The sequence below is a fragment of the Dipodomys merriami genome, unplaced genomic scaffold (genome assembly GCF_024711535.1).
Source record: "Dipodomys merriami isolate MVZ:Mamm:240054 unplaced genomic scaffold, mDipMer1.0.p SCAF_5, whole genome shotgun sequence".
Taxonomy (NCBI): domain Eukaryota; kingdom Metazoa; phylum Chordata; class Mammalia; order Rodentia; family Heteromyidae; genus Dipodomys; species Dipodomys merriami.
The window spans coordinates 55729315-55741947 of record NW_027206068.1 but is presented as its reverse complement, the minus strand read 5'-3'; the positions used below and the strand labels follow the sequence as shown (position 1 = coordinate 55741947).

General features: G+C 34.6%; 1 protein-coding gene across 9 annotated transcripts in view; it reads left to right on the top strand.

The window, feature by feature from the left end:
* Nucleotides 1–12633, top strand: part of Cadps2 (calcium dependent secretion activator 2) — a 423408-nt gene that overhangs the window by 151831 nt on the left and 258944 nt on the right. For all 9 annotated transcript variants that reach the window (XM_069996657.1, XM_069996656.1, XM_069996659.1 and 6 more), the window contains exons 3-4: nucleotides 286–618; nucleotides 9061–9141. In XM_069996657.1, coding sequence (XP_069852758.1) covers nucleotides 286–618; nucleotides 9061–9141 — 414 coding nt within the window. The remainder of the gene's footprint in view (nucleotides 1–285; nucleotides 619–9060; nucleotides 9142–12633) is intronic.

Here is a 12633-nt window from a genome sequence, read left to right as displayed (position 1 = left end):
AAGAATCTAGTTGCAGAGTTGCCCTTGGCCTTCAGATGAGGGACATGAAGTTCCAATTTGAATCATCTTACAGGCTGCTCAGCACTTCATATTTCCTCTTGTCAATATTTCACCATTTTAGAAGGATTTGGGGCTTCCTTTTTGTAAGGAGTGACTATCTGTACTACATAAAATATGTTGAGTCATTGCAGCATAGTTGATGTCAGTCACCAGGCTGAATTTCTGAAGACATTTGGTCACTATGATGATGGCTAATTTAAAGATATTATTTTTTTTTCCTTTCAGGTTTTTCTGAAGAGTGACCGAGTGGCGAGAATGGTTCAGAGTGGAGGGTGTTCTGCTAATGACTTCAGAGAAGTGTTTAAGAAAAATATAGAAAAACGGGTGCGAAGTTTGCCAGAAATAGATGGCTTGAGCAAAGAGACAGTGTTGAGCTCCTGGATAGCCAAATACGATGCCATTTACCGGGGGGAAGAAGACTTGTGCAAACAGCCAAACAGAATGACCCTGAGCGCCGTGTCTGAACTTATTCTGAGCAAGGAACAACTCTATGAAATGTTCCAGCAGATCCTAGGCATTAAAAAGCTAGAACATCAGCTTCTTTACAATGCGTGTCAGGTAAGTACTTTGTGAAATTTCCCATTCCCTATCTGACTCACAGAATAATCATCAAGTGTTTACAGGCCTGTGAAGATGTGCTTACTTTCCTATCATTGTTTTGCTTGCAAAGCTGAGTGAAATTGAATTTTAATAAATCAAATGGTGATATTTGAAAGAAGCTTTGAAAGAAGTATTTGGTAGGAGAAGAAAGAATCTGTATCCACTAAATAATTGCTCCGATGGGCCTACTTTGGGACATGAAGTTGGTGTGTACTTGGGGCATATTTGAGGCATGTTCTGAATATTAACGTAAGAATCATCTATTACCCGAAGAACCTGGAAATTTACAATAAGCAGATACTCCTCAGTGCAAAATAATTTTTCATAAACATAGGTTGCTAAGTCTTCTGAGTCTCATGGCAGTAATTGAAATATCAGTGTTTTAAGGAAGCCATATAGAAATGAATTGAGAACAATTGTTAAACCATGTAATATAAAGACAGGAAAGTTAATATATTTTCTCTTAAATTGTTCAAGTCTTGCCCATGAGAAACTCAATATAATCTTATGCTTCTTTCACTTCCGTTTTTAGACCAGATGATTGGGTGTAAGAATACGTTCTTTTTGTTATTTGCATTTTGTTTGCTCATTTTGGAAGTATAAAATTTTAACTTTCCTATAATATATGCAGAAGGAAAAACTATAGTTTCTGGCATGAACATAAATTTAAAAACCCTTAAATCTTTGAATGTGTCATGATGAAATCTTTGAATGTGTCATGATGAAATCTTTGAATGTGTCATGATGAAATATACCAGAATAAGAAATTGTTCATTTGCTGTGATGTACCAGCATGGTCATGTGGAAACTTTGAGGAAACTTTGGTGTTATTAAAACAGAAGGGAGATGGTGTGGGATGGGGGCTGTGATTTGTGATGCCATTCATAGAGGTAATATAGCTAGCAGTCCAACTGACTGGAGATATACTATCCTAAACAAGTGGAACCTGAAGAATGGACCACATGGCACCCTATCAACTCTTGCAATTCTCCTTTATGTCTGTGTTTAGATTTTTAAGAGGCTTAAGTAACTCAATTTTTACAGCTGTCTAGATCCCGATCTTTTTCTAGCAAAGGCAAACTTCATCAATGTTTTATGATCTCATTCCATTATCTGAGTAAAATGACTCACCTAGATCTATACCAAAGTGAGAGCAAAGTAATTGAGACCCTTATCCAAAGTTTTCATACTCTGAAAACTTCAAATAGCAGTAATTAGTATCACTGAACTGTTTGTATAGTGATAAGGGAGAGCAGAAATAGAGTGTTATTTTTATAATCCTGTTTCTCCAGAAGTTTTAGCTTTGGTGAAGAACATTGAGAGATTAATTTGAAATTTTGCTTTGGACTGTGGGTCTGGGGTTTAATGAAATCTATCAATAGGCAATTGCTCAGTTTCTTGTTCCTCTCACCAGGAAGCCAGGCGCTATTAACAACTCCATACACCTCCACTCAAGTCTATAAAATGAGAATAGAGGAGAGGGATGTGAATCTTCAAAAGAAATCTGCCTTCCACCCACCACTTTGTCCTTTTTCATCTCAGAGCACACAATTGGTGATACGTTTGGTTTTACATAAAGTGATTTGACTTTTTCAGCAATAATAAAAACATGTTATATGGGGTGTTACACCTGATAACTTTCCAAATGTCTTTCAAAGTAGATAAACGGAAATATGACGGGAATATTTTATATGCATTTGTAATATGAGACTCCCAATGCTAGAGTAAGTGTTCTGAAATGACAGTTTTTATGGTGGAGAATACAACTAGAGAGCAATATAAGATCTTGAGAATAAATAAATTTTGTAAATTTTGATTTTTGCAGTCTAAAGTTGGTCATTGAAATGGCCATGGTATTTATATGCATATTTACTTCCTTTATAAATAAATGTATCATTGGATATAAATTGGATGGATTTGATTTGTTAAATATATTTGGGGATCTGGTTAGTAATACTAAGTAAAATTCCCTTTTTTATTATGAAAATACCATACAGAGGGGTTACAATTACATGGGCAAGATAATGAGTATGTTTCTTATCAAGCATTGTTGCCTCCTACTTTGTTTCCCCTTTCCATCTCTTCCCATACTCCCCTGTCCCCCTGACTAGATCCCCCCCACCAAAGTTGTAAAGTTCCTTTTTCTACATAATGACTTGTACATCTCATTGTTGCACTGGGCCCACCTGTATCCCTATTTAAACGATTTGTTTTTTCCCTTACCCTCCACAGATTATACCAACATCAAATACAGTGAAAACAAGGGTTATACCAGGGGGAGGGACATACAAAGCAACAAAGAAATCATCTTATAAATATGTTAGAAACAATCGCAAGAAAGAAAAAACAACATTTGAATACTTACCTTGGGGTTCATTTCCCTAACATATCTCATCTGACCTTTTCTGCTTGACTCAGACATATACTAGTTATTGCAAATAAGGGAAACCATGGGACCTATGCTTCTTTGGGCCTGGCTTACTAGAATTTTTCCAAGTCTTTCCATTTCCTAACAAATAAGGTAATGTCATTCTTTCTGATGGAGGCATAGAATTCCATTGTGTATATATACCACATTTTCTTGATCCATTCATCTACTGAGGGGCATCTGGATTGGCTCCATATCTTAGCTATGGTAAATAATGCTACAATAAATGTAATTGTGCTGGTAGCTTTAGAATGGTCTTATTTGTGATCATTCAGGTAAATGCCCAAAAATGGGATTGCTGGGTCATAGGGGAGCTCTATGTGGAGTCTTTTGAGGAACCTCCATACTGTTTTCCAAAGTGGTTGAACAAGTTTCCACTCCCACCAACAATGCAGTAGGGTTCCCTTCTGTCTATATCCCCTCCAGCATCCGTTGTTATTAGAGTTCTTGATTATTTCTGCTTTCTGGAAAGGGACAAGATGAAAGTCTAAGAATTGTAGAGTTTCGGGATTTTCAGTGGTTGTTGATTGAGCTTTTGTATTTACAACAGTTTGATGGGGACATCTCCAACTGTTCTTTTAACACAGTAGCCACTCTAATCTGGCAGGGTTTTGGACTCTCAATCTATGGAAGTCCCCCTGTGTAGCAACACTTTCTGATAGAATTCTGGAAGTCAAGAATTTTACTTTGTACACATTGAAATAAATTAGACATGCATGAGATAGTAAGTGGTCACTGAATCGACAAGCCTGTGTTTTCGACAGGAGGTAAGTTTTGGGGGATATAGTTTACAAAATCAATTTGATAATGTTAATATTTTAAACTATATCCAGTCCTTTTTTTGCCTTAGACTAGAAAAATATAAATGCTTTCCTTTGTCCTAATCATGTTCATTAGAACCAAGCCAACTAACCTTTGACCCATGAAAGCTTATTTATGCAATGGATGGTCATAGCTGATTCTGGTTATTTGTAATACAGTGATAGGAATGTCTCCATTATTGTTAAACATTTTAAATTATGTTATTCTTGGTTGCAAAAAGCATTTTTCATCTTCTGGTATGGAGATCTTTAGATGCACAAGGCTGCTATTTCAGACTGTGAATCATCGTCAAAGATTTGTTAATTCATTGTATAGTTTGAACAATGCATGTAGAATTCCCTTCTGGTACCAAAATCTATGGGTGCTAAAGTCCCTCTGGACAATAGTGTTTGCATAAAACTTAGACCTATTTTGTCAAAAACACAATACTTTATATAATGTTGATACTGTCTAAGTAGCTATTGTTACATACTGTTTCCAAAATAATTTTAAGAAAACTAATGTGAGTCCACAGGCAGTACACATACAATCTTTCCCCATGTATTTTCCATGGTGCAATATGCATATGGATACAGAAACTGCATGTACAGAGAGGTTAAGTGCATAAATCATCTTAGTGTAAGAACAGTCAGGTAGAAAATAGGTAGATTTGCTTCTGTCCTTAGTTTGAGAAATTAGATGCTATTGGAATTATTATATTGACGTAGATCCATTGAAAAAATGCCTCAGTGTTTAAAAAACAGTATTAAATATGTTATAAAATATTAATAAAATATCAATGATATGAATTATTATAGTATCATCTTAATTTTTTATTAATAACATTTTAAATTACACTTCCTTGAGCATCACTGTCCTTATACTTGTCTGTCACCTAAGACACATAGTAAACTGATGGATATGAAAATCTTCCAGTTTAGTAGATTCAAATATGCTTAAAAACACAACAAAACCCTGAATGTCCTTCTATAAATGCCATATTCAGGCTTCTGATTCACAATCACAAGCCTTCTCCTTTTGGTTGCCCTCCTAACTCAATTAACTAGTATTGCCACTTTCTCTATGAGATGTATCTACTTTTCTTGTCTTATTTCCATGGCCATTGCTGTAGGCCAAGACTTCACTGACTTTGCACATGGAGCATGGCAGTATCTTATTACTTGCCTTTTTCTTCCAATTCTGTAAATATTTGTTGCTAGATTAATATTAATGAGGTACCGCCCTGATCCTGGTACACTCTGCCTTAAAGGGGAGAGTGTACCAAGAAATGGCTCCCTTTGCTCAACATGGTTCAAATTCATAATCCTTGACTAAGTTTCTAGCAGATGTGGCATTTATTTAGGTCCCTATTTGCTTTTCTCTTTCATTCTTTTTTATCAATGAAAGGTACGGGCATTTGAACTCAGGGCCTTGCCTGAAATTCTGCCTTTTGAGCCATACTTCCAGATGCCCATTTTGTTGATTCATTGAAGGAAAAGTCTCTCGGAATTTTCTTCCCCATGTTCTCTTTGAACCACAATCCTTGGGACCTTAGCTTGAATAACTAGTATTCAGGTAACTACCTCTATTTTTTTTGTAATACACTGTATTACAAATGAATGATCTAATAATCATTTATTCACTCATGTTCTCTCAAACAGAAGTAGTTCCTGTTTGCAATCACACCTTAGAGGCCTCCTTTACTATATTTTGAGAACTCTAGCATAGGATAAATAGTTAATCTTTGTTCCATTATTATGCAGCATTATATAATGTGGTTCCCATTGCAGACATTCATATATTGTAAAAAAAAAAAAACCTGAAAAAAACAAGAGATGAATTTGGTAAGTGGTCCAGGAATGGAGGTGGTTACATTGAAATCTAAAGCCAAAATGCAGGATCCATACCTTGGTTGGTCCTGCCATTTGTCAACTTTGACTGTAGGCAGTGGCTGAAATCAATCTCTAATTTAGATTTTTCACTACTAAAATGGGACAATACAACCTATTCCCTAGAGTTGTTCTCAGGCTTAACTGAGATAGTGTTTCTAAAACATTAGAGCAGTACCTGATCCATGCAATATTAAGTGCCAGGTAAACTTAGACCTTTAGTCATGCTGAAGTTAGTGTTCTAATCTGCTCGTGGAAGAGTCTGAAAAAGCAAAACCTCCTCTCTAGTGCTAAGTGCTCATTCCCAGTGTTATTTCATTATTAAGGTAAATGTAGATTCAATTAATTTATTGAGGTAAATGCAGTTAAATGGTACATATTTTCTCTCACATGCGGAAGCTAGTTCCAAAATACAACTAAGCATGGTGACCTATACAGGGTTCAATGCATTTACACACACACTGACTTTGGGGAGGAGTCCATAGATGTAACTCCTCTGAACCCACACAGTTAATACCAGGAAATGGAAACATGTTTTCTGTAGAGAAGTAGCTAAGGTGGGGACACAAAATGGAGGGAAGAAAGGTGAGCAAATACAATAATCATTTTCAATGTACATTATATAAAAATGAACTATGTAACCTTATAGGCAGGCTCCAGAAGGAGAAAATCAAGGAAGGGGTAAAAATGTCCAAGAAGCAGGTACTTATAACCTGACTTATATGTACTTAAACCTGACTTATACAATTGTAACCTTTGTACAACTACTTTGTAGTAATAATAATAAATATTGGTATGTTACATCTGTCCAAACGATAAAGTGTCATGATCAAATGAAATACCAAAGAAAATTTCTTTTACAAATGTTTGTCAGGTTTTATCTATAATTTTAAGGATGTGCTGTATGGATCTGCATACATATGTACAGATATACCTATAGAATGTGGCTACAGAATATCTAGAAAATCCTAAGCTTTTATGTTTGAGGGTTAAATTTCTTATGTTCTTGTCTTTGAACATTTTGATCCATTATTTAATATAGTTTAGTTCAGTTCACATAGGGTAATTTTATATCTAATTAACTCATTCATCTTTTCTTGGTTTTAAGTATTCAAAGGAAAATGTGGTTGGGGAAATGAATTTTTAAGACTCTTGGAACTGTTCTACAAGAGTCCATGACAGAACTGCTATTTCTAAGTCAGATTTTTTTAATGCATAATTTAAAAGGGAGATATAAGGGAGTTCTTTAAAAGACTTGCATCTAGAAGATAGAATGTTACCTTGATTCTTTCATCCATCAAATTATGTAGGAACTGTGCTGCTTCTAATAGTGTGAAAACAACTCCACTTCCTTACAATCTTTATGTTATATGAAGATGTAAAAACAATATTAGTTACCCTGTCATTGTAACTACTAATTCACAATGATCAAGAAAGGGGAAGAAATAGGTTTGGGATTTTTTCCTTGGGAGGAATTGTTTCATGGAAAATGAGTCAGTGCCGAAGGTATGTTAGGATCCAAGAAACATTCAAATGCTGGTAAAATTATTTTTAAGTATATATGTATTTTTATTGTTATTGTAAAGGTGCTGAATGGAAGCTACAGTCACATAAGTCAGGTAATGAGTACATTTTTTCTAGCTACCACAAATGAAGGAAACCATGCAGCCTATGTTTCTTTGGGTCTGGCTTACTTCACTAAATATCTTTTTTCCCAAATCTTTATGTGTTCTTACAAATGTGACAATATCACTCTTTCTGATGGAAGCATAGAATTCCATTGTGTATATATACCACATTTTCTTGATCCATTCAACTACTGAGGGCAAAGCTGAGTAAATTATGTAAACCAACTATTTAGCAGCAAAGATAGACTATCCAATGACAAATCATTAATAATTATCTTTCAACTGGAGTATCTGCAGCTACTTCCTAAAACTGCAATAGATAGCTTTTGAAAATCCAAAACAAACAATAAAAAGAAAACTCTTATTCTAATCCTACCTTTGAATATGGGTTTGTCTCATTTAGGATAAGATAAGGGTTTTCTTTTTACTGTTGCTTATTTGTTTTGGTTTTTTAAAAGCCATGTATTGCAGTTTTAGGAAGTGGTGGTGAAGATCAATTTTGTTTTATTTTGAGGTTGTAATAAGATGACTGAAAGGAAAAGGTGTGTCATCAACTGAAAGTGCAGAGCTGAATAAAATAGAAGAGAAGGAGGGAGGGAAGGAGCATATGAGAGGAGGGTGAGATAGAATGACTGTTCATGAAAAGTAAATGATACAGACTTAATTATATAAATTGTGTTTCAAACAGACATAATATATGCTCAAAACACAAAACAAAGCACAAAGTATCAAACCATGATTCTTACATTTAAAAAAATGGTTAAATGATTTACCCCTTCAACTTTGTTTTAGCATGAGATAAAATAAGTATAAATAACTGAAATTAGTACCCTTTATTACAAGGATTTCTTTTTTATCTTTAAGATATAAATATGTTTTGGAGTGATTTTATATTTTTATAAAATGATACCCATAGTCTCTAAATTAATACTTTCTTGGACTGTTTACACAAGAAAAATGCCCTTATGTAGTGAATCTTTACTTAGCCTACTTTTTTTTAACAGACAAATAGAATTAGAGCATTAATTTTTTTTTAAATAGTGAAAAACAATCTCTTAAAGAAAAACTCTTGCAAACAATTCTTAAAATTGAGGGCTGTTAGTGTGAAGATATTAAATATTTAAAGGTGTTAAATAGTGTTTTGATGTGATTTGAGGAACTGTGCCTTTGTAAGATACTGAATATTTTGGCGCAACTGGGAAGGAATTTATAAAATTGTATGGGAATTTAAAGCTTACACGCAGTTCATCTTCTTATCAATTTTCTGTGGAAGGATTGACCTCCCTGAAAAGAAAAATAGACTGAGAGAAACTAAGAAAAGTATGATTAAGGAAACTTCATGATGGTTTTATGCAATCCTGGGAAAACAAGGATGTCTTGGATAAGAGTTATGAACATATTAGGAAAAGCATTATTGAATTATATTTCTTAGTTAAATTGAATGATTGAATCCTAGAGGTTTATTAACTTTTCTTTAGAACAAAACCCAATGAAAAAGTAATGTGTCCGACTACAATGTAATTAAGTAGCTTTCTACATTTTCAACAAGTAGTTGGGAGATTATTAAAATTTTGAATTATTTAATTTTTGCTTCAGTCTCTATATCACTAATAGATATTAAATAATCACATATATTATTTCTTTTCTTTTGAAGCTTGATAATGCAGATGAACAAGCAGCCCAGATCAGAAGGGAGCTCGATGGTCGGCTACAGTTGGCAGAAAAGATGGCAAAGGTAAACGATTTACCTTGATATACTAGACAGTTCGTTTTCCCCTTGGCTAGATTTCTGTGAGCTGAAAGGTGTAAACAATTAAAAAGGAAAATTAGTGTCTTTTATACAATTTTATTAAAATTGTTAAGATGTTGCACAGGAGGGTTACCATTTCACAACTCAAGTAATGCATACATTTCTCATGTGGACAATGTCATCCCTTCTTTCTCTTTTCCCTAGTTTTCTCCTCCTATCTCTGCCTACAAGTTGCATAGTTCATTTTCCACACAGAACATACTGAATACCATGATTGCATTTTGTTTACTCTACCTCCTGCCCTTTCTGCCCTCCTCTCAGTTTTCTTTCCTAAAAAGCCGAAGAAGAGAAAGAAAATAAAACACATACAAACACCTCTACCTACCAGGACATAAATAACCCACATTTACATTCACTTCTTAATCCCAAATATTTGACCATATATTAACTAAGTGGAACACGCTGTGCAGTTTGGACATGTATCCTTAAAGTGTAAAACATTTAAGTTAAATGATAGCTTTGATACATTTTTCATAAAGAATTCCCTGATCTTCTCTAACTGCTAGATCAAGAAATTCAGGGTTATAGTAAGCAAAATATAAGATTTTCTCAAGGAGAAAGGTCTTTTTATGAAATAATATAAAGTATCCCAATAAACAATTGTGCCTACTACTGTTTCATTGAGTTATTAAATTTGTCAAACTATATAATTTGAAGTATCTAGGATACAGTCTAATATATAAAGTGCTTCTCTGTAATATTCTAGTCTATTTATGTAGTCGCTGTGTTTCTTGACAGTATCAAAAATGAAAAAGAAAATAGATTTCAAGAAAAAGTCATCAATTTCTGTTTAATACCTAAGGGGTTTAAGAGTCTAGACCTTAATTATACAAACCACTTTTTGTTGTGAATGAATAGATTAATTACTTCAATGACATACATTTTTTAGTCTTTTTCAATGGAATTGTATTTACATTCGTGTGGAGATTCTCTCATTCCTTTCTGCTAAGCAAAAGCTTAGAATATTTGATAGATAATCCCCATTTCTCGCCTCATAAAACATGCATTTCAAAGTGTAGTTAACAGTCCAATACATGTATGTGTACACATCTCATGGAACTGAGTTCCAAACCAAGACAGTTAACTTATGGCATTTGGGACGATGTATCTCACCTGCTGCCTTTAACAATTAAATTGTTATTCTTATGGGGAGGGGAGGGATGGTAGGGAAAAGAAAGGAGGAGGTAACAATGCGCAATAGGAAATGTACTCATTACCTTACTCATGTAACTGTAACTCCTCTGTACAGTATCTTTACAATAAAAATATATATTAAAAATTGTTATTCTTGTGATTGAAAGTATTTACTTATATAACAGGACTGTTAATGTTGCTTATCTAAATTTAAAGGTGAAGAAAAGATTGAGAAATTGGAGGTAAAAAGAAATAAGGAAAGGTGGAGAGAAATTCGGTAATGGGAGTGGCAGTAAATTGTGACAGGTAATATGGAGTCAGACTGCTCACAACTGAAGATACAGGATGCTGTGAATTAGCAGGATAGGGTTATATCCACAGAGAGAGGTTGTGGAAGGTAGATGTCTAAAGAGACTGGAGGGGGAGGGGTTGGAGGAGGAGTAAGAGGCATTGAATTATTGAAACCGGAAGCGTTAATGAAGAAATGATTTATGTTAAACACTAGTCTATAATGAACTTGGAAGAAAAGAAGGTGTTTGCTTTTCTCAAATATCTGATAGTAAGAACAAATTTGGGAACATGTACCAAATAGCACAGAGCAAACCCCTAGATCTGTGATCATCATTGGTATTTTGTCTCAGGTACCTGTTCCTTCAAGGGCCTGACTGAACACAGATGTTGTGGTACACAGTTTAAGTGATGTTCTGGTTAGTTATAGGAAGAAGACTTAGGCTCAGGTATGTTCTCAAGTTCACCTGTAAGAGGTGAATGTGTTTTATAAAGCCCTGACCTGGGTCACATGTAAAGATCAATGAACACAAGGTTTCCCCTATGAGGTACCCACTGGTTTCATCAGAGCTGTGGATAACCAGAGAACTGTCAGAAGAATGAAGTGAGGCACATGGGTTAGAAAGGAAAAGGAGCTCAAAAATAAAAGTCCTTTCCATATTGAATTATGGATAGAACAGAGTTAATTTCTCTTTGCTTTAACTTCAAGAAATTGAAGCATTTTTATAACACTCATTACAATCTACCAATCTTTTTTTATTTAAAGAATATGTAATTTTGCCTATACTTTTTAAAAGTTTTTTTATTGTGAAAATACCGTACAGAGGGGTTACAATTACATGAGCAAGGTAATAAGTACATTTCTTATCAAGCATTGTTGCCTCCTCCTTTGTTTTTCCCTACCATCCCTGCCCTCCCATCTTCACTACTACACTCCTTCCCATCCCCCACCCCTCTGCCAAAGTTGTAAAGTTTGTTTTTCAGCATAGCATGTCATACATCTCATTGTTGCAATGGGTCCACCTATATTCCTATTTAAACAATTTATTTTTCCCTTCCCCTCCCTAAATTATACCAACATCAGACATTATATATTCAGTAATCTACTAACTCAATAAGGCTAGATGAAATAATGAGTTTTACCAAGAAGGAGACTGAAGCACAGGAAAGAATAGATACTTCACCAAGATAACATAGCTAACAATAAATAATCCATATCAAAACTAGACCTCAAACCTTAGTCTTGGCCCATTCCTTTATTGCTATCACCCCTTCAGTGGGAAAAACCCAGAGGCATTGTTTGCGAGTTAACAGTTGGCAATCAGAATACCCACTTGCAGGCAACAAAACAACAGAAAATAGTAACAACAAAACCCCAAGGCATCTGTTTCAAGGGGATCTAAGCAGATTCCTGAATATCTTGTAGACACTCTCCCCATTACCACCCATTCAAGAGCCTATTTAAATGGAAAAGCAAAGTGTAGGTATCAATAATGGTAAGAATAACCGTGAATCTGCTGTATTTTGTTACAAGACATGTAAACACTTGTGTTTTCATTATGATCATAACCATCTCTACTCCCATTCATTTACTTTATTTTCAGATCTTGAGTTGAGAACATGAAAATTAATATAGGTTGAGTACAACTCATCTGCAATGCTTGAACAAGAGTTCTTTCAGAGTTTGGAATATTTGCATGTGCATAATGAGAGTTATTGGGGATGGAACCCTAGTGAAAAATGAAATTCATTCATGTTTCATGAAATTCATGTAGCTTGAAGGTAATTTTGTACAGTGTTAATCATCACGTATTATATACAGAATTTTCCAGTGGGACATCCCACAGGCATTCAGAAGGCTTTGGATTTTGGAGTGTTTCAGCTTTCACCTTTTTGGAATAAGGATGCTAACCTGTGTGAGATTGAAAACAAAGGAGAAATCAGCTTGGAGATATTTCCAGATAGTATAAACTCATATATCATCTAAAGGAAAAC